Source organism: Parastagonospora nodorum (genome assembly GCF_000146915.1).
Source record: "Parastagonospora nodorum SN15 chromosome Unknown scaffold_1, whole genome shotgun sequence".
NCBI lineage: Eukaryota > Fungi > Ascomycota > Dothideomycetes > Pleosporales > Phaeosphaeriaceae > Parastagonospora > Parastagonospora nodorum.
The window spans coordinates 1,489,583-1,517,247 of NW_001884549.1; the positions used below are offsets into that span (position 1 = coordinate 1,489,583).

Sequence of the window (27,665 nt, forward strand, 5' to 3'; positions counted from 1 at the left end):
ACGACGAACAACGTCCTTCATGCGAGAACTTAATCTTTTGTAACGGATATGAAAGCGTAGGGTCTTTCTCAAAAATTGAATGATTCAATGATCCTGCATACATGAATGTATGTTATCAAAATATCTGTCAAAAGCCCCCTTCTCCTCGTGAACAGCAGAAATCGGGCATGCATATCAACAAACTACACTGCATACATACATAGTCATACCAATTCATAGAAACACCCTCGACTCACCTAGGCTGCTGTCCCTCCTCCCTCTTAACCCTGAAAAACGCCAACTTCGCAAACCGGCCCAGATTCCCCCACAACAGCCGTCCTGCCGGATGATCCATGATCCTCTCCAGCAGCTTGACCACCGCCAATCTGACATCCAGGCGCGGGTGGAAAAGCCCCAAGCTCAAGTAAAACAAACCGGCATTACTATCCGGCATGACGCACAGCAGCTGCAGAATCGTGTCGTACTGTAACTGCGGCCCAGGCTTACGCTCCGGATCGTTGGCGAGCGTCAGGGACTCGGAGTCGTTGTCGGTCGTCACTGTGGAACCGCCAGCTTCTTCGATACAGCGCGCGAACGCGAGGTAAATCGCCGCACTGGCGTCATGCGTAAGTTTGAGCGTGCGCAGCTTATCGTGCTGGTGCGCAAAGTCCAAGCCCCTTACGGGCCGCTTACTCCAGCTGCGCGCAAGGTCCTGCACACAACTATAGTAGCTTCGCGTCGTGCGCCAGCCCTCGATGCGGTGGACGTTGACAGCGAGTTCGCGCATGCGCGAGCCCTCGTCGGGCCAGACGTAGCCGTGGCCCGAGACGCCGTATGCGCCGGCGTCGTAGTCGTGCGTGCCTATGTACAGGGCTGACGCGCCGTAGACGGTTTCTTCGAAAGCGGCGGCGATGCGGGTGAATTTGAGGACCCAGGAGCGCCACTTGGCGCGGATTGCGTTCTCGCCGTGGCGGTTGGCGATGGCGAGGAGGAGACTGTCCATGAAGGCATGGTCTCCTGTAGAGTCGATGCCGGATTTGTTTTCTGCGGCTGTTGAGCCGCCTGCGCCGTTGATGTTGATGCCTTGTTGTTGGAAGAAGAGTGAGCCTTCGGTTGGTGCTGCGGCTTCGATGCGGTTGCTGATCTTCATGCGTCCGGTTGGGAGATCACAGAGGAGGTCCCACCATTCGGGCTTGTAGGAGAAGGCGGGGTTGGTGACTCCGGCAATGAAGCCTGGTACTTTCAGGAGGTCATCGACCTTTGTGAGATCGGTGTAAGGGAAAGCGTGGCGGACGAAGCCCCGGAGAATGCCACCAGAGGCTAGGGCGCATGCTGCAAGTACAGCTTCAGCTACTTCACCAGAAGGGCGATTGTGCCCAAGAAAGATGATGCGCTTCTGCGTGAGGAGAGCATTAACAAGCACAATGATGGGGTGAGTGTAGGCACCATTCGTCGTAAGATGGGGATGCAGTGCGAATGGCTGGGGTTGTTGAGCATGAGGCGTGGAGAAGGTCTGAATAAGTTTGATCAGAGAAAAGTCGCCAACGGTTTCTGCGCTCAGGGCCGTCGGTATCTTGACCGGCACAGGTATGCCATTGTAGTTGATCTTAGACTCGAACTCGTGTGTGTCCCTGGGAAGGGCATACGTCTTCTTTCGCCTGGTTAGAGAGTCGGATGATTCCTCCATGGAGTCTCGCTCAGCATCGAGCCTCTTTCGCTGCCGCACCATCTGCTCAAACTTCTCGATGAACATATCCTTGGCGTCACTTGCGGAGAGCACAAAGTTCTCCAACAAGGACAACTTGGGAAGTAGAGACAAGTCCATGGCGTTCAAAGCATGATATAGAGAGGCGAGGGTCTCTACAACGGGCGCCCGGAAGTACTCCTCTAGCGCTAGGAGCAAAAGTGGCTTGTATATGTGCAGGAAGGAGTGGCGCGTGCATATTGCCATTGCCTTGACGATGGATCCTCTGCGTTGTGTCAGTATCACGGTAGTTGATTGCACCGTCTGCCGTACCTCTTCACTGTAGTGTCCAGCTTGGTGTTCACCAGGTTCAGAACATAGACTAGCGGTGGGCCGTCTGGATCCGGCTCGTCCTCGCTCTCGGTATCGTAGTCGTCTTCTTCGGCGTCGTCAGCCCCCTCGAGCTCGTCTCCGGCTGTGGTGTCGTCGTCGTCCAGACCCTCCTTCCGCCTTCTTCGCTTGCGCCGGCGCTCTCTCCTCTCTTCGCGCTCCTCCTCTTCGGCCGTCGTGTCCTTGTGCAGGAAGAATATGGTCCAGTCCTGGTTGCGCATGTGGGCCTGATCGGGCAGCATTAGCTCTGCCAACATGGTTTCGTCGCCACTGATGGCAGCGGGATACTGGTGCTCCATGATGGAGCCCCGATCGATGTCGAACGAGGCGACCAGAATGTACTCGACATGTTTCTCAATGGCATCGGACGGGTACTGTGAGCGCAGTCGGCTGCTGGATTTGTGCGGGGAGTCGGCGACAGAATGCTGTGACGACGCCTGCGATTCGTACTCGGAGTCTACATCTTCCCGCAGCAGCTGCTCGCGCAGCAGGGGCGGGACGGGCGACTTTGCTTTGCGGTCATTGCGGAGAGAGACCGAGGATGGCGATCGCGAGGAGGGAAAGGACGAGAAGGAGGGTTGGCGCTGCAGCGGCACCGACGGCTGGTTCTGCGAGGCCGAGGGCGGTGGATTCGACGACGAAGACGGCGGCGGCGGCCTCTGGGCACTCACTTGCATGGCGGCGTGAGCGATTGTTTCCATCTTCGCAGCGAGTCTGGCGACTCAAGCATTCCGTGCGATCGGCGGGACCGAACTACGCTAGGGCGTCCGCCAGGGGCATGGCGGGTCGCGTCGCGTTTGAATGGTGGGATGGGTGGTGGGATGGTGCTTTCTCGTACAGGACATGCAATCGCAATAGCGGATCAGAGCACTGTGAGCGGTCGGCCAGGCGTGGTGAGGTGCGCGGCACCAGTCCATGTGCTGTTGCGGCGCGTACGCATAGCGAATACGACGCCTGCAGGGTCGGCGGCTGCTGGACCCTGAACGCGGAGGCTTATCGATAGATCTGCAGGTACTGAATCACCGCCGGTGAATGTTTGCCGTGTTTGCAGCCGTTGCTGGGCAGCCGCCATCGTCAACACCCCCCAAACACGACATCACCACTGCACGTTTGGACTCCGCCGAGACCACAACCCCGCGTCGCAACCATGGTATGCCAACCCAGAGGACTCTACGTCTCGCACAGCTAATGCCAACCAGTCAACAACACCGACCCCATACAAACCTTCCCCTCTCTCCTTCAACAGTCCGCGACAGTCGCCCTTCCGCAGGCCGGGATCCATACGCGAAAGCTCACCCTCCACAGTCCGGCCGTCGACACCCAACAGCTCGCCGCTCAAGCCAAAGGAGACGCCAACGACGCCCTCACAAGCCAACCTGCGACAGTCAACAACAAGCAATGCATCGCAAAACCCCCCCTCGTGGCTGAACACGCGAGGCACCACGAACACGGCAGATGTGCCCGCTTCGCCCTCACGGAACATCCCTTCGCCCACGCGCAACTCCTCTTCCTCGACCATAGCCACCGTCCGGCCGCTGAGCACAGCATCGCTGGCTGCGAAATTCGACGGCGGACGAGACAGCATCACCCCGCCACTGGTGGAGAGGTCGTCGTCGTACGAAAGGCTGGTGTCGGAGAAGCTGGCGCCCGTTGAAAGAGCGTCGTCGTACCAGGGCATCGTACCCGAAAAGCTTGCACCCGTCGAGAAGTTCACCCCTTACGAGAGGCCGGTAGAGAGACCAGCACCATTAGCAACACGTCCGGCGCCCTTGACACGGACAGTCACTAGTGATGCGCTGTCGAGAGTTCCCCCGCCGCTTCTACACAGCATGCGCGAGTGTTTCAGTGTCATGGACCGCGATAACGATGGACATGTTAACTCGGCGGATGTTGCCGACATGCTGTCGCAGCTCGGACTCTCTGCTACGCCGTCGACACTTGCATCATACTTCAACGGCGCGCAATCAATCAATCTCGCCACCTTCTTGAACACACTGTCAGACCTACTCAGTGGCCTATCGCGTTCGAGCGAGCTGAGTGCAGCATTCGAAGCTTTCGACGATGGAGACGACGGCCAGATCGATCTCGCCGAACTGAAGGACGCCCTACTACATACTGCACCAGAGCCTGGAGAGCGCAAACTGACGGAGCGCGAAATCGACATGGTCGTCGAAGGCTTCAGTGGACGGAGAGCGTTCGGCAAAGGCGGCAAGGGGCTAGGCAGAGGCGAAGTGTTCCGATACCAGGAGTTCATGGCAAGTCTCACCGGAGGAAGCGGAGGCGAGAATGGCGAGGATGCTTCAGCGCCAGCGTAAGCTATCATTCTCCCATCCGTCTAGTACATAGTCTTTGATTCCCCATTGCGTTTCGTCACATGCTTCCAGTCCAACGTCCAAATATACACATTACAATTATCCCTCTCTGTATACTCAATCCATCCACGGGTATCATTTCTACTCTTCCTCCCCCTCCACTCCCCTCGGCACCAATATCCTCCTCACAATACACATATTCCCATTATCCGGGCACACATTGCTCCGATTCAACTGCTTATCCGCCGGCCCCGTCGGCCCACTCGCAAACTTGGCCTGCCCAAACAGCTTCACCTGCCTCGCATCGCTCGTCGGATACTCCTGGTCGCCCCACCGCCCCTTAAACCCCAGCCAATTCGTCGGCGTACCGTCTTCATACGGCGTGAACGCATTCCTCCCCGCATCGTACGCGTAGAAGTACGCGGACAGCAACGGGTCCCAGTACACGCCGCGGTCCGTGTAGTCTTCCAGCACGCCACCCGGCAAGTTGAGGTTCGGGATCGTGTGGTCGTGCGTGCCTGGGATCGCGTAGTTTGCATGCGAGCCGCGGGCGGAATACGCTACGGGCCGGCCCGAGGAGGTCTTTTCGACGGTTGGGTAGGTGAAGGCTTGCCCGTTGGCGTGTTGCGAGTACCATACTGCTTGCGGGACGCCAGAGGCAAAGCGGATCATTACGTGTTCCCAGTCGCCGACGTGGTTTCCTTTGGGGAGTTAGTTAGGGAGGTTATAGGGGAAAGGGTAGGGTTTGGAATGGGGATGAAGTACCAAAATTTCAACGCATTCCCAACCAAGCATCTTCGCCGCCGTAGTTGTATGCGTAGAAATACATGTAAAACGCATCGACGTTGCCATTCCCCTTGTTCCTGTGACGATCACGGCGGCAGTGACGGCGCCGTTGGTTTTGCCGTTCGCGTCGGGTCTTGTGCCCTTGATCCAGGTAGGGTCTTTGGTCACGTCGTCGTTGGAGGTTAGGTAGACGGTGTCGCCGAGCTGGTTTACATTCTCCAATGTCAGGGGCTTGGATGGGCCGGGGACTTCGGCGAAGGCTACGCGGGGCGTGGTGTTGTTGAGGAAGACTTGCAGGTCGGTGGGCATGTATGGGTCTTCGGAGTGGAGGTATACGACAGGTGCTGTAGGTGTTTAGTCGTGCACAAGACAATAAGGGGCGAGTATTTTAGAGGTGTATGTATGTAGTACTCGATATCAAACACTGACTTACCATACTTGAGCACATAGTCCGGCACACCAGCTGCCTGCCTCTTCGTCGGCGCACTCTCAACCACAAGCATAGCACACGCCGCCATGACCAGAAGATGATAGAATCCCATCTTGGAGAGTGTTATCTCAGTTGAAATACTTGTCGCGAGCGTTGGTTCAACTTGGCTGTCCAAACGATTCTCCCAACGCAGCGCCCTCGCAACGCATTTATACACACCTGGGCATTTACAAACGCAACACTCCCCTCCCGCCTACCACGCGCGCCCCGATCTCTCACCCTACTCTCTCTCTCACATCTACCCTATGATCTCCTCCCCCTCCACCCATGCAGCACATCATGCAACGATGCAGCATTCCCATTCGCCGCATCGTTGCATACAACCACAGAACCGCATATCCACCTGCCACAAACACCTCCTCTGCCCCTTTCGCGTGCACACATCATGCAGCTTGCAACCGCATGCCGACCTGCCTGTTAGGTGCGGGTGTGGCCCGGTTCGTTGGCTGTCGAACACCCGCGCTAGCGGCAATCCCGTAGCAAGGGTGTCGTGTGGCTTGTGACTGGTTCGCGGCCGGCAACGTGGGTATTTGGCGCGTGGCGCCGCTGTTATTGGTGTTGCATGTGGGAATGAAATGCATGTGGCTTCGTGAGAGGGGAGATTTGGTAAGGTGCCGAGATCTTGGAAGGTACCTAGGTAGATGCTTGTGCAGGGATGCGGGGGTGGATAAATGGTAGAGGGTTGTGATGGGCTAGGAGCGAGATTGGGGTAAAGAGGCGAGATGTGATGGTCCATGGGTGGAGTTGGCCTTGTCCACTAATGCGTTCGCGCTATGGTGGAGTTCGTGATGGGATGTGCGGTGTAACTTGTCGTGCTGCCCATGTCGAAGCCACGCCTGAGTAGGTATGGGATCGGGCGAGCCGAAGACTTTTAATGAGGCAGCGATCTCCTGCTGTTCTTGATTTATAACCCTAGGTAGTTCTAGGCGGCTGTTGAGGTAGTGCATCAGGCGGCTGAGTGCGTGATACACTGAAACATACATGAATGGTTCAGTCTTACACCTCGGACATGCTCGACCCTTGCAAGATTGGCTCCATTGTATTTGATTCAAAGTTGATGCAGGTCGGATGGGGCCGTCTCTGAGGTGGCAGATGATGACGGCTATAATCGCCTCGCTCTTTCTTGTGCTGATACCCGTCTTCCAGATGGCCTCCCATAAATCCGTCCTCTTGCCTACCTTGGTCATATTTGAGAAACTCGTAGTAATTGCAGCTTTGTAGGACAGTGTTTTCCAGTCTATGCGATTACCGTAGCAGTCTTGCTGCATCAGTGTTTCGGATTTCCTTGCAACTTGAGAGAGCATTTGGTCCGTTCTTCGTTTTTCGGCGTTCAGATGCTTAGTATGATGCTGAACTCCGCTCCAAGTCCGAGTAGCGCTTAGGCGTCCACAGTAGTTCTTCACGCGAAATGAGCAAGACATCTATCAGGTCAACAACACTTCAATCTCGCTGCAAGCATCATGTCCCAATCTGGCTACGTTATCCTCGAAGGCATACCGACGGCACAAGTCTATCATGACCTACGAAAACTTGCTGGCCTGACCCCACCACCCATGGATGCAGTCCCAAAAGCACTCGAAAACTCCTTCGTAGGGTTCCTGGCCTATGAGCAGCGACACATGATCGACGATACGACGCCGGGGGCAGATCAGACAGCTGTCGCAATGGGCCGTTTGGTGGGGGACAAAAGCTTGTTTCTGATCTGCGTTGACATCGCCGTGCATCCGGACCACCAGCGCAAAGGCCTAGGCAAGCGCATAATGCAATCGCTGGTAGACCATGTCGACAAACATGCGCCTGATGCGTACGTGAGCTTGGTTGCTGAACCGGCGGGACAGAAACTGTATCCACAGTACGGGTTCAAAGATGTAGAGCCAAGCATCGGCATGTACCGAATGATTAGGAGTCGGAAAGTAGAGGATTTATCAGTGAAGGAGGGCGCAGATGCATTGGAGTGAATCTCAGGAGCGTCGAACGGAAGGCTGGTTAGGTGTTCGGGCAAACAGGGGGCGGGATGCGAGCAGGGATGGGCTCATAGCGGGGAAGGAGTGGGGCTGAATGGCGTCGTTCCAAGATGGCGAACGCGACACTGAACATTCGCAGCTGATTGTCGTGGTAATGCATTGAATTGCTCTATGCGACCTCTACCCCAATGCGTGAATCACTGCACATACTCTGGCTACCAGGCGAAGAGCCCCCCACCAACCGTGTGCTGTCAGTATGTATTTTCCTACTCTGACCCCGTCCATGTGCAATCACGAATGCCTGATTACACACCTGCGCACTGTCATTAGGTCTTAAACATGCACACTACCGCGCGTGATGACGGGTCCTGACGTATGCAACAGCTCGAATCACTCCCGGAGGAGCTCTTACAGCTCATCGTCTCCTACCTGCCCACTCCCGCGGTGAAGAGCGCCAGCCTCGTCTCGTCCACGCTCTATCGCCATGCAACCGACGTGCTATGGGAGAATGTTTGCCTGGTGGATCGGTGGAGACTACACTCAGACTTGCACCCTGAGCCTACGATAGAGGAGAGTCGAGGGACAGGTCAGTCAGACGAGCATGATGACGGTCCGATCATAGGGAAGCTCTTTATACTCGCAACGTAGGTTCTCCAGTCGTCGCGACTTACACAATCTAACCTCTGCAGGAACCCTATTGTTGCTGCCAAAGTTCGTACCCTGACGCACCGCTGCCACCTGCCCACCCCCAACATATTCGACGAACTCCCTCGAATACATTTCCACAGCGAAACTCTCTCGCGAGATCCGCGCCTTCACGCCCTGCTGAAGCTGGCTATACGCAATTTGGTCAATGTTCATACACTTCGCATTGTACATGGCCACATGAACCTTGCAAGTCTACTGGTGGCTGGCTTCCTGGATCAAAATCGGACACGACAGGTGTCTCTTCGCAAGCTATGGCTGGAGAACTGCTGCCTGTCTGCTAATCTCATGCGCTCATTGTCCTCACATCGGCTGACTGGACTCGAGTCACTTCGAATACGACGAGTAGATGCCTCATCCTTACTCTCCAGCCCAAAAGACTTGCGCTTTCTGGAGTTTAGACCCACGCGTGGTGGCATGTACTATCAAATGCACGATGGCTCAGGAAACTGGGCACCTACCACCGTTCAATTTTCTGGCATTGGCATGTCCGAGGAATTTCATCGTTTCTCGGATGCTGAGCTCATGGCACAAGCCAAAGCATACGATGACACCGTGTGGCAGGAGCTTTCACAGATTGAACAGTTTGTGGCGGCGCAACAGGAGTTGCTTCTTAGCGACCAGTCTTCGAGCGCGTCTGCTGCACTTGTTCCCATGCGATGGCTACTCGAAATGTCAGCTCCAACATTGACAAGTCTCAATCTAGACTGGGTGCTGTGGCGTCGCGACGAATCCGATGTCAACGATGACTCTGCAGCTATGCTGAAATCCCTTGCCACCTTGAGGTTCCCGCATCTGCGCGCATTCCAATTTCGCAATGCTGTGCTGCAGCAAACAATGCTTCCCGGCGACGTCTTTCTCTTCGAAGATACTTTCCTTGAGTTTATGGAGTACCATCAAAAGCTGCAATGTCTAGCGTGGCCGATGGACAAGTTCTACAGTCATCTCAGGCCGTCTATCGAGCTACGGGCTCGCACAGGAAGACTTATCGCACACCTGGCGAATATGCTGATCGATCTGCGTGTCGATGCGCAGTACGAAGGCCATGGAGAAGCGATGACGGACGGCAGCCACACTCTCGATGAGATGCACGACTGTTTTCGAAGGCGACGTTTCATCGCAGAGTTTGTGCCACATATGAGACGGATCGAGAGCATCAAGATTGAAGGTGGTGTGCCACGTGATGAAAAGCGTGAGGTTCTTCGCGCCCTACATTGGTGTCCACTCAAGAAGATTGTCATGATTGGCGTCTCGTACCCGATCGGAAATACATGGGGTGCTCAGGGTAGAAACTTGAAAGCATTAGATCAAGGCTCCAGCTGGGATGAGATAGAGAACCTGGAGGAAGAAGACTATGGAGGCATGCTCGAATCATACAGGCGAGGTTGCCACATGCTAAAGACCTTCGAATTCGAACCGGAATATGGCTGGCCAGCACATGTCCCTCTGCTCCAAACAATAGCGCTGCACCACGCAAGTCAAGTGGAGGAGCTCAAGATATGCGGATACAATGGATGTCCAATATTGTCGCAAGCAACACCCATTACAGCCCCACTTCTCACCTCTCTCCGTCAATTCGATAATCTCAAGCAACTTGTCATGTCTTTCTGGCTGCTCACTTGGCACGAAGGATCTTACCGAGACACCGAGATTATCAACTACTGGAAAGACTCGCGATCACCCGCGTCGACTGCGTTGGTCGTTGTCACCCCACCACGAAGCCCGATGTCAGACGCACCGGTCGAAGCAGGAACATTTTCCAGCTTTTCAGACACGATTTGCCCCGCAGCAGGATTTCAATAGGTGGGCTGTCGCGCTCAAGACGAGCTTCTCTCCATCTGCACTGGCTTATCGTGTTGCCCGAGATATTGGCCCCTATCTGAGCCCGATCGCGAAGAGCAGACCAAATGGCGTGAGAGTGCGGGCGAGCTTCTGCCTTGGTATGAAGGACGAACGACGGCCAGCGAGTGACATATTTGACTTGGACGTCAGGATAGGCAGTGACGATCAAGTGCTGCAGTTTACTGGACCAAGGGAGGAGATGGAAAAAGGCCGGTTCTGGCAGAAACTTGAGACGCGGAAGTGGTTTTGAGCAGTAGATGTTTTTGGCTCTTGGTTTTTAGCCTCTCCAAGTGTAGGTAAAATGTCTGGCTGCCCTTTCCTAACGAGAAAAGGTGAAGAGGTATCCTGTATAGTTTCAAAGATCTCTGTGAAATTCACGTAGAGAAGCTTATAGCTGCGTATACATCCAGGCTACTCTAAATACTTGTAATAGGTATACCTCTACAAACTATTCGCTCACATTGTGTAGGTGCGAGTGGGCACGAATCTTGCCGCTGCCTGGTGCCCTTGGTCAGTGTATGTATTACTGCCGGTTCTGACTATGATGGGAAGGTTTAATACGAGAGATAGGTTCAATCAGAAACGCATAATCATGTCATTATCATACATCCCCTATTCCTAAACATGGCCCGTTGAACGCCAAATCTATGTACCCGGGGTATCTCGCAGCCATATCCACAAACGCCACAAGTAACCCAAAGCCAAGAATCGCATGTAGATCCAAAGAAGTGTGCGCAAAGCACTAGGGAATACAAATGAAAATAGAAATGAGGAAAAAAAAAAATTAGAAATTTGAGGAAAACAACCGCCAAGCCAGATCGCGCTCACAGCGACGCAAGGCACAACCCCATCGTCACACCCACATACTGCAACAGTCGTACAAAATGCGGAGCACCGCCCGCACTCTTATCGCAAGCCGGCGGAGCTGATACTCCCGTCCCTTAGCGACTCGGAATGGCGCAGATCATCTCCTTGCTTAAGCCCCTCTTCCAGCTGAATCTCCGGGTCAGTGTCCCTGGTAGCCGACGAGCTCGTCAACGTGTCCTTCTGCCAGTGCTCCCGCCGAGGGCGATACGGCGCCGCTTTTCCCGTAATCTTACTGCGTATGATGGCATACGCGCGCCAGTACTCCGCTTGCGTCGTGTATATGTATATCGTGGCGTTCCAGGTGCCCTGCATGGGCAGGACGATGGCGGAGATCAAGCTCAGGGGGAAGTTGGCTTTGTTGTGGTGCATGAATTGGTCGAGGCGGTTTACGGAGCTGGGCACCCAGACGACGATGAGCGCGATGAACATCAGGAATGCGACTTTGAGGTAGGCGAGGGCGGCGGCGTTGCCGGCTGCGCGCTTGATGTGCGAGTTTTGGTGTGTTGCGGCGGAGAAGGAGCCGGGTGGGAGGGCGGCGGTTTCTGAGGGGGGGTTTGTGGCGAAGACTGTTGCTCTGTAGCCGGCGCTGGTGTCTTCGTCGTGGAGGTAGGGGGATACGCGGATGCCGGGAGAGGGTCTCAGGTCGCGAGAGGTAAGCGATGCGCGGTTCTGGTCTGAGTACCTTATCTCGATCTCGTCTCGTGGTACTGGCTTTGACAAGTTTTTCGTGCTGGAGTAAGAGCTTAGAGACGCGTGATCGACTTCAGACAACGCGTGTCGTGAGCCGAGATCATGATGGTGGACGTCGTGTTCAATCTGTGTCGTCACGATAATGTTCTTTCCAGACACGAAGGGATCTGTGACAGCCTCTACTGCTATTGTTGAGTCCTGAGACTTTTGCTGCGATCCTTTCACAAAGAACCTTAGTAGTGCTCCTCGTCTGACAATCTTGATACCAGTGGCAATGTAGATTGCCATAGTAGCTGACACGATCAACCTATGATAAATCAGCTTCGCATCACACCCATATTGATCAGTACTCACCACACAGGCCCATAGAAGAGAGCGATGCGCATCCAGTCATAGTCTGAAGCGACCCAACACCAGAGCTATACAGTTAGAAAAAGTCTCTCAGAAGTCCATAAAGTGACTTACAGTTGCAGGACCCATAATGGGCGTCTTCCATACATGGTCCAAGACGACATAGACGAGAGGCGGAATTGCAGGTACGCCATAGGCAAGAAGAAGATACCATTTCTCCAAATGCCGCAGCTGTATGGCGTCATAGCCGCGCCAAAAGACCAAGAAGACGTTGGTTGCCATGCAGAACACCTAATAATATTTTAGCATAGGTAGTCTAGTTAAAACATGCGTTCGATGTACCCACCCAAAATGAGTCAGCCATCAAGAACCATTGTATTAGCACACCTTGGAACTCGCAAAGTGCATTCAGGCTCTGTCCACCAGTGGGGATGCCTGAAGTTGATATGAGCGTCGCAACGTTGGCTAGGATGTTGCCCCATGTTGCATAGAAGACGAGCCGATTGATTGCTATGGCATGGTTAGTACATCGTCTTAGAATGTACGCAAAATGTCACTTACGCTTCCGATAGAATGCGAAATAGAGGAAACTACTAATGATGTAGCACGATCCTAAGAGCGAGAGAACTGACATAGTCCGTGTGCATATCTCAATGGCTCTAAGTTGCGGAGGCGTCAAAATGTGATGGGTCCCCGCCATCTTGTCGAATATGATAGCCCGAGGTTGAGTTGCCGTAAAATAATAGTCGCTCACATGGAGTCGGCTCTCAAATTGAGGGGGTCTTTTGCGAAAGGTGAATATGGACGACGATGATCGCGCCAAGGGAACCGCTTGCTCATGCAGTGGTGGTACTGCCACAGAATACTTGCACGGGCCGTGAATGAGTAAGCGCAGTGATTCCCCACAGGTTGTCCGTGATGTTCAAGAAGGGTTGTAAGAGGAAAGAGTAGCTTCGTCACTTGACAAGACCACACGCGGCCGAGATGTCGTCGACCAGCTCAGAGAGTTGTGCGTTTGTGGCCAACAAGATGTGAGTATCTTCTATCCTATGTGGTAGGATAAGCCGTATTTCGGACCTCGCGTACAGCCCATGTAACGAGGGATGCAGGAATTGGTGAGCCCTTGAACGCAACGTTGCACAGAACACAGGGTAAGAAAGTAACGCAGAAAGAGCCGCCAGACAGGTTCGTGCGACTTGACTTTGATCAGATGGGGAAATGGTATGAGGGTTGCAGCGCGATGTGCTCATTCTATGCGCGTGAATTGATACACGAAGGACGCGACGAGAAATGATTTGATGGATAGGAACTGGGCGTGTGGTATTTTCACCAACCTTGAGCTCTGTGTTCTACTGACTATCATATAGATGCCTCGGGCGCCACGAAAGCCACACAAGTATAATCATCGTGGCTTCGTGGAGGGCGATGGCTTGTCCAGCTTGTCCTCGAAGCGTATTACTGCTGCGGATGCGGCCCTACAGTCGCTTGACCCTGGCACAATCTGCTGATATGCGGTCTGCGGGATTGATGCAAGCATAAGGCGACGTTTTTGTTCTGAAATGCATCAAGTTGTCCAATGAGCGCGTATGAGGGCGGGGGCAGTGTCGTGGGAACGGTATAGGAAAAGCGACCTGTCATCCTTCCCCGCATGGCCCGTGTCCTTACCTCGTCCTCCATCCCTTCTTCCTTGCGCTCTAATCCTAGAATCCTTGGTCATGTCAATACTTACGCGACGGGTGTAACTGGAAACGGGTTCTCGGAATTCATCACCCAGGTTATCTCTACCGCAGCGCCTGCAATGGGGCTTCGTTTGCATGCTTACCCGGTATGTACGTCGGCAACCACAGGCGCGTGAGCGTTCCCTACTTGATCACGACAAACGGCACGGAAGTTCGCTCTTCGGGATACTAAACCTAAGAGCTTAAACATACACAGAATTCCCTCCAAGTATTATGATCGCTACACCAGGCATGAAGCTTTGAAGGACAAAGCAAGCCCTTACTCGCTGAGATATGGCAGCTGATATTGGACGTCAAAACGCCATACATGTCCGTTGCATTGTTGCTTAGCACCGTTCGCTAGTCCTGGTATCTTTCCCTAGATGTCGCGTGCATGAGCTAAGAACGTCCCTCGCCTATCATATGTGCGGTTCCTACACCCATACCTCGAGTCCACCAACAACGATCACCCGCATCCTGTCTTGCAGGAAAGTCCGAGCGCAACAAGAGCCTGCTGACAGCATCAGAAAAAAATGAAAAAAACTTCGCTTGTGCTAAATCGGCGTACAAAGAAGCGCCTTCGAACGGGCAGTGCGGCTCTGCGTCCAAGAATAAGCTTACTTGGAAGGAGTGGAATGTCACTAGCACCGTCGTAGCAGCCGACTTTGCGTGTAAGATCGCAAGTCAAGATCCCCGCCTCCACGTTTTCATCGCCAAGGGAGAAGATCTGGGTTCCGCAGAATCGCTGCATGCAACCCATGTCTGAGCCTTTTCAAGGCGGGATCCCCACGGCGTATCGTGTAAAAGACGGGTCTGTGCGCGAAAGACTCTATGAGCAGTCTGCGAAGCTGTGCATTGGCTTGTTGGCGTCGAATAGGAGCACAAATCAGCTTACTTCCATACCCAAGGCGTCGACACTCCAATGCCAAAGCCATGGTCGGGGCCATGCTTCATCGGATTCGGCGGTCTGCGAGATACTGACCGGTGAACGATTATCTGTATGCGGGATCTTGTTCGGCGAGTAAGCACTGCCGCTTTGCTCACTATCGGCAGCGAGAGATGTGTCACTATCGCTACTCTTCAGTCCGTACTCGTCCCCACGTTCCTAGAAATACACTGTGTGAGTGTGCATCAAAAGTTCAAGTGCACGTGACTAGCTATTGTTTACACAATCGTTTTTTGCCCTGAGGCTTTCTGCCATTGAAACAATGGCCTCATCAATTATCGTCATGTCTCTATCAAGCCTTACACAACTCCAGAATCTTCCCCGCCCTCTTCCCTACCAGTCCATCCACATATGCCAGAAACACCTCAACATCCAACATATCCACTTTTCCCAGACTCGGATTACTACTCCTCAGCACCTGTCCACCCCACAGAATCCTAATATACCTCTTTGAACCCTCCACACCATACCCCTTCTTCGTGTAAATCTCAAACACGACCTCACTCCCCATGCCCACCCACACCATCTGCTCAATCTGCAGGATACTCAGCAGGCGCGAGACAGACCCGTCATGCGCGACATTATGCCGGTAGATAATCGGCGAACCTCCAGATACCGCGTCGCGAATGTTCTGCGCGAGTTCAGCTAGCCACACGCCATACGACGCGGTGGCAGCTTGCAGCGACAGCGGGGAATCGCGGTGGATGAACGAGTATTCATATTGGCCGAGGCGATACACGGTATCTGCCTGCGCCTGCGTGACACACGCAGACGTGTCGTTGATGCTGCATGGCAGTGGCTTAGCGTGGCATTGGCGCGCTGAGAGGTTGTCGTAGTAGTGGTCGAAGGACTTGTGCCAGTCTGTTGAATCGCTCGCGACGCCGGAGATGGCGTCGAGGGAGGCGAAAAGGGGCTTAGCGGCAGTTAGATGTGCGGTCCAGTTTGATGCTGTGCTGCTGACGCCGTAGGAACTGTAGAGGGAGGAGCCTTTTGGGCAAGGGTATTGGGGTTCGAGGGAGTCGACGTTCGTGGGTTGGATGCGGAGGGGGGTGGTTTTGCTGGGGGCGTACATGCCGTCGATAAGCATGCCAGCGACTTGCGATGTGATTTGGTTGTTGGTGACGCGGTAGGTGACTTTGGAGCTGAGGTTGCTGGGTAAGAAGCCGAGGAGGTCGTGATATACGCCGTAGAGATCTTTCCCGTGTTGCCAGGAATCGTCGAGGCCTTCGCGGGTGATTTGGGGGAATTGACAGCTGCCGTTGAACCCGGATTGAGCGAACGGGTTGACGTCGTTTGTGTAGACGCTCCAGTACGCTGATGCTGAACTGTTGCCAGCTGGCTCGAGTGGTTCGCCATAATAAAACAACCCTTGATTATCACACTGCCATCCATACGACTCTTTCGGAAAGGTGTTGGACGCATATGGTGTCCTCTTATGATGGCGATGAATCCTTATCGACATCAGCCTCCAGCCACTCCTCCAAAAACAGGACAGACTTACACTTCAACATATACCAATTGGTACCCCTCACTCGCCCTCGGATACTCCTGCGCCCTAACATGCGGCATATTGCACCAATTATAAGTCCCATACTGCACCCCCTGCGGCAGCTGCGAGCTATTGAACACAAATCCATTCGTGCCCGTGCCATTCAAAACCTTTTCCAAATCATTGATCCAGCTCTTCTTCGGGGCATGCCATCTCAAATCCACCGTCGCATTCAGCGCTACAACACCCGAGCTCAACGCAAGAGTAACTAAAGAACGCATATCGACCCAATCAAGCGATTGAAACAAGGTGAAAGCGGTGCAGAGGAAAACGGTGGTGCACAATGCCATGAGGCGCGCATGCCCCATGGCTTATATAGGCGACATGGGGGAAAACGTGCCGAAAACTATTGCGTATCCAGAAGGTCGCGGCTGATGAACGTTGAGGCGGAAGGGCATGGTGGTGAGAAAGAGTGGGGATGGGAGATGCACGAGTTGGGATCTGGGGCTGTGATTGGTCGAAATGGAAGGGTGTGGGTTGCCGCGTGGGAAAGGATCCAGCAACCACCAATCTGGATTTTATGGATTACTTGGATTACAACGTTCAGGGGTTTGCGACGGACTAATGATTCAACGAACGCTTGGAATACGATATTCAGAGTTTTGTGGTGCACTGATGTTTATCTTCTAAGGGAGTTTGGCTCGTGTCATCAAGAGCGCCCACTATACCTATGACCGGAATATACCAGGAATAGTACGCCTAGCAAACTATGCTTCGATACCTCACATCTCCCTCTTGGTCACTCTACACGGCATGCCCTCACTCGGCTTACCCGCCGCCAGCAGAACTTGATGCATCCGCTCCCCAAACACCTCCATCGGTCCACTTCTAAAGCTCGCATCCTTAGCCCACAAAGTCCCATCTCCCATGAGCGCTCCCAATTCCTCATAGCTTGTCTTGAAGTCGAATTCCCTAAGCGTCATCGCCAGGACAACCTTCATCTCAATAAGCGCCAACTCCTGCCCAATGCAGTTTCTGGGTCCCTTCTCAAACGGGCGCCACGCATAGGGATCAACCTTCCCTTCGTTTTGGGGCAGGAATCGCTCGGGTTTGAATTCATCAACGTCCGGGCCCCAGATCTTGGCGTCACGGTGCGTGGCCATGGATACCATCCAGATCATTAGCCCGTCAGTGTCGAATTTCTCGCCCGACTTGGGGTCCGTAAGGAAGAAGCCCTTGCGGCCCATACGCACGCTTGAACCGGGGGTCCAGAGGCGCAGGACCTCTTTGATGACGGCAAGGGTGTATTCGAGCTGATTAACAAGGTATGGGTTTGCTGTGAGTTTTGGGCCAGCGGGTGTGTTGGCGCCGAAGACGGAATCGAGTTCGGCACGGACTTTGGTAAGTTCGTGCGGGTACTTTTGGAGGTAATGATAACTAGCGAGTTCAGTCAGTGTATGCTTGGGTTGAGAAAGGGTCAAAGGGACGAACCAGTAGCATAACGTCGAGGCTGTTGTGTCATGCCCAGCAAATAGCAAGATGAGAAGATTGTCAATGGCGGCTTTACGGAATTCGGTGTCCATTGTGACGTCGGTTGCATTTACATCTTGCCCTTTCTCGCTGAAGTACTCTTCCAGCGCAAGATCGATCCCGGTCTTCTTTCGCGTCTTCCTATCACTGGCTTGCTTCGCACCACTCACGGCGAAACGTTCATCGAGAACCTTTCCAATGTACTTATCCATTTTGTACTTGTAGTACTTTTGGAACATTGCTCGCAAGGGATGGTATATGTGGAACGGGTTTATTGATTGCATGTCAGGCATCCAGGAAAGCGTGTTTCTCATCGTCGTCATGAACTCATTGTCTGTCGTCAAGGACTTGAAGTCGTGGTCACAGATGACTTTGCCGATTACATCGATTGTGATCTTGGTGGTTTCTTCTTCCAGCCTGAAAATCCGCTCTGCTGAAGCATGCTCGTCCAGGATCTTGACTAGGCTTTCTGTGTACTCGACCATGCTAAATGACAAAGTGTCAAGAGTTGTGCCTCACCTTATGATCAGTCCACTTACACCGGCACCTGGCTGACCGTGTGCTGGATTGAAAAGCCAGGGTTGAAGACAGTCCTCCACTTCTTCCAGTATGCGCCATCAGTTGTTAAGATGTTCCATTTTCCGGCTATTGACTCGAGCGTTCCCCCCAAGGAGGGGTGCTTGTCAAGGCCAGAGTCTGAGATGTATCGATCGATGTCACTGGAATGCGCTTAGTGCTATACTTTGAGGATCTAACAGGACACTTACGGATCAGATACGACAAGGACGAGACCAGATGCAGGTCTTGCGTCCACAAAGAACATGCCCGGTAAATCGTAATCTCTTTTTAGGCTGGCCATCATCACATGAGGATGCGCTCGTGTTGGAAGCTTCATGGCAGTCTTTGCAACTGAGACGATATGACCAAAGAGGGGATGCATCGGAGGACCTGACTGTTCAAAATTGTGAGCCAGGTCATCCAGGTCAGTAAAACATGAGCTTTGATTATCTCAGTTTATGAACACTCTGCGTTTGCGGGTGAGAGCAATAGTCTTGAGATTCGTTTCCTTCGGTGCATGTCCTATGGATAGCAAGGACTGTACCTCGACCAGCTGAAAAGGGCAAAAAATGTCTTACCATGTTCTTGAGCCGCTGTCGGTCTTTCAGCAGCATAGCTACCTTACTTAAGAGCCATGCCACTATCAACCCGACTACAGTGGACACCACTGCTTTGTATTCGAAAACATCCATTTTGTGGACGGTTAGTGCTCGAAAGAGGAAAACGACTGAAGTGACGACGAATATTCTGGCCACGATGGATATATGTACGTGTAAGCCAATGCAATTGAGGTATGACAAGATGTTCGCTGGTGTCTTTGGTAATAAGCACTAGACGCAGCACGGGTGTATTAGGCCGACCAGCAACAAAGGTTGTGGTAGGTCTGCTCGTTACGTAGGAATTGAAGAAGACGACTAGCGCAGGTCAGAGACTGATGATGATTCGCGAGCCACAGGTCCTTTTTTTTCGACTGTCAAGTAACACTCGAAACGACAGACCACACCACAGGTAACTGTCTGTTCATATTCGCTGTGTTTGCGGCACCTCGCGGAAGCAGGATTCGGGCCATCTACCCAGCTCACTGGGATGCGCATGGCTGGTCAGTGAGCAACAGCCGAAGGTTCGACGATCCGAACTCTTGCACGAAGAGAGATTGGGCAGGATTAGTGAAGAAGGATCGTAATGAACAGCGATCTTTTCGGCAAGAAGCAAACTTCAACGGCGAACGATCCCAAGGCGTCCGATACCGATGGGTTGCGAGTCATGCGTCACTGGGCCCAAAGTTAGAAGTTGTGCTCGACACTGGGTAACGCCTCGGCCTGGTGCAGCCCCCTTTGAAAGTGTGGTCCCCCGAGTAAGGAAGACACAGGACTGCTACTCTGGCAGAGACAAAGGTGACGAGAGCGTGGAGAAGACATGTTATCGACATGAAACCCGGCATCGAGGATGTTCCCGGATGCGCGAGTGGAACGGATAGGGCGTTCATGCGGCAGACGTGGGGATGCATGGGCACTTCATAAAAGCTTCCATGCAGAGATGAGGGGATCACGTGCGCACATGAGCCCCCCTGAGATGTGCATTTGAGTGCGGGAGAGGAGGCGTGGGTGACCTGGCTGAACCGTGGCCGCCAGCGAAAGGAAGTCGTGGTCGTCGGCGCTAAATTGGAACCTACAACTACACAGAACCATGGCGTGCCATCTCATCGTCGTCCAGACACTGCGAAGGGAATGCTGCTAATGGACGTCGTGTCGGGGAGACGAGTTTCAAAGGCCGGCCGTGCTATCCTGGTCGCAGCTTCTCTTGTCGTTCTCGAGCAGCGACGGCCAATTGGAAGCTGCAGTGCGGCTGCCATTGTCTTCGTACGCGTCACACACGGTTTGACAGCATGTTGGCAGTCGGCGGCTCGCCTCTCCTCTCTCCCATCTGTCTGTCTCCTGACGCCGTTTGGTCTGCACGAATTTGCGTATAACAGAATCTCGGGCTGTTGTAAGCGTCCCAGTGCACCGTACCTGCAGTAGTAGCATCGGGCTAGGTGCGTAATTAGACCCTGACCTCCACGGCGCTCCACGATGCACTAGAGACGGCGATGAGCACGGCTGACATGCCCTTCGCTCCAGCGGTCTCCCTCCAATTTCGCAGCGCTCGCTTTGCCTGATCACCCAAATTCCGCTGCCGTCGGAGGAAAAGTGTTCGGCCAGGGCCCATTCCAACACAGCCCTACTCCTTTCTCATCTACTGAGATTACACGCGCGCGAGTGCAGCGTCCCACGGCATATTTGAGTACTGCCAGCGCCTGCCATGGCTAGCACCACGCCGACCGCACTACCCAATTACCCCGATCGCACAGTGAAAGACGGCTCACCCGAACCGTCTGCAGTCCCCAGCGTAGCAAACAGCGACCAGCCACGCCGTACCTCGTTCAATTTCCTGAGACGTGTACGAAGAACCCACCCTGCGGAATGCATGTGCGACACTCGCTGACTTGTAGATCGATATTTTAGAAGAGCTCCGCAGAAGCGCGTAGTACCAGCAGAAGCGCGTCCGGCAGCAAGATGAGCAGGAAACAGAAGGCGCTCGCCCAGGAGGAGGCGCAGAGGAAAGCGAGGGAAGCTGCGATGCTGCCACGACAACCCCCGCGCCTGCCCTCACACTCGACCCTCCCCCAGATTGAGTCTTTTGGCGGCGAAGCATACCGCCCCGACTCGGTTGCCATTGTCTCCAACAGGGTCGGCAACTACGCACACAACTTCAGCAGGCCGTCCGTCGACTCGCACAGAATGGCGCCCCAGCCCGACGCCCACGCCCACGCCCACGCCGTTGCGCCGCCCATGCCAGGCAACGCATCTGCCACCTACATGGACTTCGACCCCTACCCGCGCACCGAGAGCATGACCCACCGCGGGCGCTACAGCTATGCCAGCAGCCAGATCAGCACCGTCAACAGCCCGCGTCGCGTGCGGAGGCGGAAGGACCCCACGCCCTTCAAGTAGGCTGCTCGAGACTAAACATGGCAACTTCCGCTAACAAGCCCGCAGCATCCTCGTCATTGGCACAAAGAATTGCGGCAAGTCCTCGTTCATCGAGTTCCTCCGCACCGTGCTCGCACTGCCCAAGAAGAAGCGCCCCAACACCCCCTCCCCACCAGCCACTGCCGTCGGCGAGGACTCGACCTTCACCTCGCAGTATCTCGAAACCGAAGTTGACGGCGAGCGTGTTGGTGTCACGCTATGGGACTCTGAAGGCCTGGAGAAGAATATCGTCGACTTCCAGCTGCCCATCGTTACTTCTTTCCTCGAGAGCAAATTCGAGGATACTTTTGGCGAAGAGCAGAAGGTTGTCCGTGCTCCTGGCGTAAAGGACACCCACATTCACTGTGTCTTCCTGGTCCTGGATCCGGCGCGTTTGGACCAGAATATTGCAGAGGCGCGCAAACGCTCCCAACGTCGTCAAGGCCGGAAGTGCCATTTTTGGCGGTCTCGACGAGAACCCTCGACCTGAATGTGCTTCGTGAGTTGCAAGGAAAGACCACTGTCATCCCAGTCATCAGCAAGGCAGACACCATCACCGGAGCTCACATGCGCCACCTGAAAAAGATGGTCTGGGATACACTCAAACGCGAAAAGCTGGACCCTCTCGAGGCTCTACACTTGGATATGGACGACGAGGAAGATTTCGACAAACTGGACGAGCGTGATGAGGATGGCTACAACTCCTCCGGCAGCGAAGGCAAGCCAGATATTCTAAACAAGATTCTCGAACGGTCCTCTTCTGAAGCCGCCCGGTCAATTGGCTCAGCTGATTCTACTGGATCCAACTCACCACCGACTTCCCCACCAAGCGCAAAGAAGAACCACAGCCGCAAGCCATCAGCCATGTCTGCTTCAATCAAGGCCGAGGACTCGGATGTGCCTTTCCTCCCGCTCAGCATCATATCTCCAGATGTGTACGAGCCTGAGGTCATTGGACGTCAGTTCCCCTGGGGCTTCGCCGATCCATACAATCCCGAGCATTGCGATTTCGTCAAGCTGCGTGAGAGCGTCTTCAGCGAGTGGCGTGCTGAGCTACGTGAGGCATCTCGCGAGCAGTGGTACGAAGGCTGGAGGACGCTCCGCTTGGAGAAGGGCAACAACAGGCGACGAGTTGCTACCTCAGATGGACCCACTATGCGAGGTCTCAGCGTTCCGGCAGCCAACGGCCGCGCCTCCAGTGCTGGCGGAGGTCGCGAGTTCCGTCAGCACCGCAGCGTGCCCGTCTAGTCTAGCGGAGAATAGACCTCGGGCAAGACGGAATTCGAGCAACCGTGATCGGAGTACCACACGAACAGTATCTGACGATATACCCCCGACTTGCTATCTGGACATACTCAGTCGACCATACCTCCCCATTTGACGACGAACTCTTGGCATTTGTGTTTTATTTGACATGTTTGTTTGTCGGCATTGCATGTTAAAGCTTGCGTTCATACCCCTTTTCTTTTATCTTCCATATGTAGGAACAGTTTACCTTCGACCTCGCTGTCATTAGACCAGACTCGTTCTGGAAATGGCTGTACGCTGGGCGTAATTTGTGGTGGACTAAATGTCAGTAGTACCACGTGACAGGCAGCTTAGTACTTGCCTTCAAAACGATCAAATTCAATCAGTAGCTTTTGTAATTCATCCGTCCTATATCTGCATCGATTCAACGCCTGATAATATCAGGACAATGGCTTAAAGTACAGGCTGACCCCGGATTTTACGCACCCCAGCAACGTTTATCGCCGAACCGAGGCTCAGGTACGCGTCTGCGGGGGGGCTCACTGTTCACGAACCGCGCTTCGAAATGTGAGAACTTATCCCACGCTCAGACAATACTTTTCTAGTAGACCCATACATTTTTACGGTCCATTTCGCATCACACACAAAAAAGACCTTACCAAAGCCACCACCATCCAAAGGCCCCTCGCACCATGTCATCCCAATCCTACCCCGACATTGACTTCACCATCAAAGGCAAAATCGGAATAATCAAGGTCCTTCTTCCTTCCTTTACCCTCTGTCTCGCATGCTTCAGCGAAAAGAATCCCCCACTAACACACCAACCCCCAGTTCAACCGCCCCAAGTCTCTCAACTCCTTCGGCGGCTCCCTCATCCCCTCGACCATCGCCGCCCTGCGCGTCCTCAACTCGCATCCAGAGACAATTTTCACGGTGCTCACAGGCGAAGGGCGCTTTTTCTCCGCCGGTGCGGATGTCAAAGGTATCGCTGGTGGGAATGTATGTTTAGCGTCTGGTGCTGATTGTGAGCAAAGCGTCGGCTGATCGCAATGCGCAGGACGGCGATGCCAATGCCAGCGATGCCGAGAAGAAGTTGGGATTTCTCGGGCGGTTTAGCTATGGTATGGCATTTCCGACTACCTGCTTGAAGACAGTGGAGATAGGGAGACACGGCTAATGAGTGAACGATATCCAGCCCAGGAACTACTTCGCAGCATGATCGATCATACCAAAGTGCTCATTCTCGCGCTCAACGGGCCTGCGGTCGGTGGCGGTGCCGCCTGGTGTACGTGAACGCACTGCACGTGTGTGCGACATTCCGCTGACCAAACCTCCAGTCCCCGGCATCGCAGACATCGTCCTGGCCTCCAACACCGCATGGCTTCAATGCCCCTTCTCCGCTCTAGGCCTTGTGCCAGAGAACGGCTCCGCCCTCTCCTTTGCGCAATCCATCGGCATCCACCGCACAAACGACTTCCTCATGTTCGGGCCGCAAACTCTCCGCGCAAGAACTGGTGGATGCAGGCATGTACAACTACGTCTGGGACGCCACAGGCGACGCGTTCCAGCAAAAGGTTGTATCCTTTCTTGAAGAGCAATTGGCAGATAAAGATGGCAAGAGCATGATTGAAATGAAGCGCCTGCAAAACGCGCCGATTAGGGATCAGAGGATGATAGCGGTAGTGAATGCCGTGGACGCGTTGGTCGAGCGCTTCGTCGAGGGCGCGCCGAAGGAGCGGTTTGAAATCAAGAAGAAAGAGCTCGAGGAGAAGAGTAAGGCGAGGGCGAAGATTTGAGTCGGGATAGGATATAGCTTCGCGCACGTTTTTACATTGGATATCTGAAGTCTCATGTCTACCCCTCGAATACGCCATGCTGCAATTCCACGCCAAAGTCCTTGGCCATGGCTTTCATGTGGCTCTCGATGTCATCTTCCATGCCGCCTCCAAAGCCCGTCAATTGCTTGATGCGGCTCCAGTAAAACGCAAAGTCGGTGAGGACCAACACACACCTAAATCTCAGATGCTTGACCCAATTCTTCCACCTCTCGCTGTACGCAAGATCCGGACTTTCTGTAAGTGCTCTTGACGCCCACAAGCCCGTGATTTTGATCCTGTTGACCGGCGACCCGAGGAACTGGTTGTTGCCTTGGACGATGCGCAAGTTGCGGCCGATGAAGATGAGTTCCTGGGGCCATTTCTTGTCGTCTGCGAGCATGAGCTTGATTGCATCCCTACCCCTCGACTGCATCTGGAAAGCACGTTCAGCCTGGTCTTTACCCTCCCAGCCTTTCTTGAGCTCGTTGGCTACGCTGTTATCTCCACCCTGGTAAGGGCGCATGAGTGTTGCAGAAGCGAAAATGTCTGCATGACCCACGCCCCAGCCTGTGGCGATATCCTGAATAGTGGCGTTGTCAAATGCGAGCAGTGATTTCCAGAACAAACAGTATTGGTGTCGGAAATCGGGGTTCATGCGGATGTAGAGGCCGTGGTCAATGAGGACGACTTCGGGCTGGCCGTTGGGAAGGCGGCGGACGAAGATATTGCCTGGATGCGGATCGCAGTGGACAATGCCCCAGAGGAACATTTGTGCGGAGAAGAGGTCGACAATCGTAGTCATTGTGGTTTTCAATGAGACGCCCAAGCCGCCATTGTGGTTCTTGCCCTTCCAGTCTGAGCGATCTGGCTTCAAAGCAGTGTGTACTGGCGCATCTGGTGGGAAATGGGTGTCGGCTTTCTTATTGCCCTTTGCAATCGGAGGTAACTGCCTGCCTCCTGAGCCTGGACTGCCTGTCCGCCAGCCTCCCTGCCAGCGATTCGTGATGCCCTCCTTGTCCCACAACCGTATGCCTTCTATCCACTCTGCTGTCATGACGCGTTTACTCGAGAGCTCTCGGTAGACTGCAGGAATATACACTCTTCCGGCCAAGCGCTTCTCATTGTGCACGAGATTGCGCATCTCCTCAGCGTTGTTGGCTTCATTCTCAAAGTCGGTTTCGAGCATGAGACGTTCGGTAATGTATGGGACGAGGGTATATATGGGTATGCCGAACCACCACGTATATGCCTTCGCCACGACCTTGAAGGCCCAAAGATCCCAGCCAACCTGCTGCACAATCTCCCTCTTCTGGATCTTGATTGCAACTTCGCGTCCGTCGGCGAGCCGGGCCCAATGCACTTGCGCAACACTTGCGCTGGCTCTTGCTGTCTTCTCCATTATACCCTTACCCTCCTCTCCGGTGAAGCTGACGCCAAAGACCTCTTGCACGCTCTTGCCGCCAAAGTCTTCGCGAACGACTTTTTCGACATCGGCCCATTCGTTCTGCGGCGCGTCGTCGAACATCTTCTGGAACATCTTTGCAAATTCAGGCGGCAATATTGCGCTCTGCATTGCAATTGCCTGGCCAATCTTCAAGTATAGTCCTCCATTGTACCTCAGCAGGTCGAAGACTCTCTGCGCATTGCGGGCATGCACCTCTTCTATACTGTTTGCGAAAGGAGGATGCGCGCGAAAGTTGATCTTGTAGTCGAAGCCTATCGTGAGACCAGTCTTGAATGTGCGCAAACTACGTGTGATCGAAGAGGCGTAGAATAGCTTGTCGAAAGCATATCCTGCGCCAAGCAGCGCAGACAGGATAGCGAGGCGGCGCACCCATCTTCGCTGGGTGAAAGGCGGTTTGATCTTTCGTTTCCTCGGCTTAGGCAGGTCTGCAGGATTCGGCGGGCGAAGAGGCTCCCATGCCTGTGTTTGGAGGCGACGAATTGAGGGTGTCTGGTATGGCCGCGGAGAGGCAACACTGCGCGTCAGCAATCGTGCAGCGGCATTATGAACTGGCGCTCTTCGAAGAGCGAAGCCATTTATCATGGCTGCTCCAGGTGAAAGAAGGCAGCACGAAAATTATAATGTGTGACATGGAGACGGCGCATTGAGTTTATCGTGTGTCCATTGTCGGCCTTACAAGTCAATGACGGCATTTTGAGTGCCGCTAAAAGTCCGATAACAGCGACAAGCGTCAGTGCGCTCGGGCGGGTCGTCTTCATACCCTCCGTGCCGATATCGTGTTTAGTAATCCCACTTCCATCTAGGCTACAGTATATTGCTCTGCTTCGAAAAGTATCATGGCATAGGCCATTCGTAATTTCTTTCAGAGCCAGACATTCAGATGCAATCTCCCCATCGTGCTTGTACTTCTCATTCATATTTCTTCTTGTCCACACTGACTATGAGGGCTTGCCTCGCTCAGGACGTCGTGTCGATGCATCTCTAGCTATTCTGACACGCAGACAAGCCGTTGGGTTTTGCCATGTTGACGAAAGACCTCCATGTGTCAATCTGGTATTGGATCGTGCACATTCGTCCGAGGTGATGCTCTGTGGTCGTCTTGCTCGTTTGCATACGTGAGATGCTGCAAATACTGCGGTCGATTCTCAGACTTTGAGCCAACTTCATGATTGTTCCTCCTCGTTCGATCCGTGTACCTTCTCCACGGCCTGCAAATCGACGCCCCACTGGGCAGCCATACTTTCAACAGTCGCTGTCCACTTTCGAACCACGGGATGCTGCTCGGCAACTTCCCGGAAGGTAGGATCATCTTCCACTCCGTGAACTTCCCAGTTCCAGATGCCTTCCTCAGTTACCCACTGCTGGCTGAGAAGCTCCTGTATAGCCAATTCCTTCTGCGCTGTGTCGTAGACCTTCTTCGTGTCTTTAAAGAGGTTGTCGTTACTGCCCCTCCAGGCTGCAACGAATCCTTGCAAGACACCTAGAATATAGCCTACGCGTATGCCAAGATTTGCGCCCAGCGAGTAGCCTTCATCGAAGCCCTCCTGCACGTATTGCCCTTTGCTATTTGAAAGACCTTCACGGTACGCATCTGTGTCGAGTGCTCGTTGGCGAGATGGAAGATCAGAGAGGATTTCGTGTGTACGTTCGCGTGGGTGATCGAGATTCAGTGGATCGACTCCTAAGAGACTTGGTGATCCTGGCGCGGACCCGTAGATATCATCGAGAGGATCTTCGTGTGGAGGAGTCGGAGGCGCATGGCCAGCAGCGAGCTGCGTGGGGCCCGTGTGAGGAGATACATCACCCAGGGCATTCATGTTGACGGT

The 27,665-nt window shown here is 53.9% G+C and overlaps 14 protein-coding genes across 14 annotated transcripts; 7 read left to right on the forward strand and 7 right to left on the reverse strand.

The window, feature by feature from the left end:
• Positions 1 to 232: 232 nt before the first annotated feature.
• On the reverse strand, positions 233 to 2,730 carry SNOG_00654 (hypothetical protein; the record flags this gene model as incomplete). The annotated part of the gene is made up of 2 exons (XM_001791283.1): positions 233 to 1,949; positions 1,997 to 2,730. 2 exons carry the CDS (start codon positions 2,728 to 2,730, stop codon positions 233 to 235), a joined length of 2,451 nt encoding a protein of 816 aa, XP_001791335.1.
• A 355-nt stretch (positions 2,731 to 3,085) lies between these two features.
• On the forward strand, positions 3,086 to 4,368 carry SNOG_00655 (hypothetical protein; the record flags this gene model as incomplete). The annotated part of the gene is made up of 2 exons (XM_001791284.1): positions 3,086 to 3,203; positions 3,359 to 4,368. 2 exons carry the CDS (start codon positions 3,086 to 3,088, stop codon positions 4,366 to 4,368), a joined length of 1,128 nt encoding a protein of 375 aa, XP_001791336.1.
• A 696-nt stretch (positions 4,369 to 5,064) lies between these two features.
• SNOG_00656 (hypothetical protein) lies at positions 5,065 to 5,693 on the reverse strand (the record flags this gene model as incomplete). The annotated part of the gene is made up of 3 exons (XM_001791285.1): positions 5,065 to 5,066; positions 5,193 to 5,495; positions 5,585 to 5,693. Coding segments are annotated over 3 exons (414 nt in total).
• A 1,408-nt stretch (positions 5,694 to 7,101) lies between these two features.
• SNOG_00657 (hypothetical protein) lies at positions 7,102 to 7,599 on the forward strand (the record flags this gene model as incomplete). The annotated part of the gene is made up of 1 exon (XM_001791286.1): positions 7,102 to 7,599. One exon carries the CDS (start codon positions 7,102 to 7,104, stop codon positions 7,597 to 7,599), a length of 498 nt encoding a protein of 165 aa, XP_001791338.1.
• Positions 7,600 to 8,739: 1,140 nt separating this feature from the next.
• Positions 8,740 to 10,113, forward strand: SNOG_00658 (hypothetical protein; the record flags this gene model as incomplete). The annotated part of the gene is made up of 1 exon (XM_001791287.1): positions 8,740 to 10,113. One exon carries the CDS (start codon positions 8,740 to 8,742, stop codon positions 10,111 to 10,113), a length of 1,374 nt encoding a protein of 457 aa, XP_001791339.1.
• Positions 10,114 to 11,058: 945 nt separating this feature from the next.
• On the reverse strand, positions 11,059 to 11,997 carry SNOG_00659 (hypothetical protein; the record flags this gene model as incomplete). The annotated part of the gene is made up of 1 exon (XM_001791288.1): positions 11,059 to 11,997. One exon carries the CDS (start codon positions 11,995 to 11,997, stop codon positions 11,059 to 11,061), a length of 939 nt encoding a protein of 312 aa, XP_001791340.1.
• Positions 11,998 to 13,044: 1,047 nt separating this feature from the next.
• SNOG_00660 (hypothetical protein) lies at positions 13,045 to 13,354 on the forward strand (the record flags this gene model as incomplete). The annotated part of the gene is made up of 2 exons (XM_001791289.1): positions 13,045 to 13,091; positions 13,204 to 13,354. 2 exons carry the CDS (start codon positions 13,045 to 13,047, stop codon positions 13,352 to 13,354), a joined length of 198 nt encoding a protein of 65 aa, XP_001791341.1.
• Positions 13,355 to 13,462: 108 nt separating this feature from the next.
• SNOG_00661 (hypothetical protein) lies at positions 13,463 to 13,777 on the reverse strand (the record flags this gene model as incomplete). Its single annotated transcript, XM_001791290.1, has 2 exons — positions 13,463 to 13,614; positions 13,726 to 13,777. The coding sequence occupies 2 exons, from the start codon at positions 13,775 to 13,777 to the stop codon at positions 13,463 to 13,465; spliced, it is 204 nt and encodes a 67-aa protein (XP_001791342.1).
• Positions 13,778 to 15,016: 1,239 nt separating this feature from the next.
• On the reverse strand, positions 15,017 to 18,228 carry SNOG_00663 (hypothetical protein; the record flags this gene model as incomplete). The annotated part of the gene is made up of 3 exons (XM_001791291.1): positions 15,017 to 16,049; positions 16,226 to 16,481; positions 17,046 to 18,228. The coding sequence occupies 3 exons, from the start codon at positions 18,226 to 18,228 to the stop codon at positions 15,017 to 15,019; spliced, it is 2,472 nt and encodes an 823-aa protein (XP_001791343.1).
• A 1,255-nt stretch (positions 18,229 to 19,483) lies between these two features.
• On the forward strand, positions 19,484 to 19,821 carry SNOG_00664 (hypothetical protein; the record flags this gene model as incomplete). The annotated part of the gene is made up of 2 exons (XM_001791292.1): positions 19,484 to 19,583; positions 19,688 to 19,821. 2 exons carry the CDS (start codon positions 19,484 to 19,486, stop codon positions 19,819 to 19,821), a joined length of 234 nt encoding a protein of 77 aa, XP_001791344.1.
• A 1,032-nt stretch (positions 19,822 to 20,853) lies between these two features.
• Positions 20,854 to 21,822, forward strand: SNOG_00665 (hypothetical protein; the record flags this gene model as incomplete). The annotated part of the gene is given in 4 exon segments (XM_001791293.1): positions 20,854 to 21,287; positions 21,337 to 21,697; positions 21,723 to 21,801; positions 21,821 to 21,822. Coding segments are annotated over 4 exon segments (876 nt in total).
• A 1,427-nt stretch (positions 21,823 to 23,249) lies between these two features.
• On the forward strand, positions 23,250 to 24,353 carry SNOG_00666 (hypothetical protein; the record flags this gene model as incomplete). Its single annotated transcript, XM_001791294.1, has 6 exons — positions 23,250 to 23,312; positions 23,389 to 23,556; positions 23,615 to 23,678; positions 23,753 to 23,842; positions 23,895 to 24,039; positions 24,086 to 24,353. The coding sequence occupies 6 exons, from the start codon at positions 23,250 to 23,252 to the stop codon at positions 24,351 to 24,353; spliced, it is 798 nt and encodes a 265-aa protein (XP_001791346.1).
• A 58-nt stretch (positions 24,354 to 24,411) lies between these two features.
• SNOG_00667 (hypothetical protein) lies at positions 24,412 to 26,421 on the reverse strand (the record flags this gene model as incomplete). Its single annotated transcript, XM_001791295.1, has 1 exon — positions 24,412 to 26,421. One exon carries the CDS (start codon positions 26,419 to 26,421, stop codon positions 24,412 to 24,414), a length of 2,010 nt encoding a protein of 669 aa, XP_001791347.1.
• A 581-nt stretch (positions 26,422 to 27,002) lies between these two features.
• On the reverse strand, positions 27,003 to 27,656 carry SNOG_00668 (hypothetical protein; the record flags this gene model as incomplete). Its single annotated transcript, XM_001791296.1, has 1 exon — positions 27,003 to 27,656. The coding sequence occupies one exon, from the start codon at positions 27,654 to 27,656 to the stop codon at positions 27,003 to 27,005; it is 654 nt and encodes a 217-aa protein (XP_001791348.1).
• Positions 27,657 to 27,665: the final 9 nt, after the last annotated feature.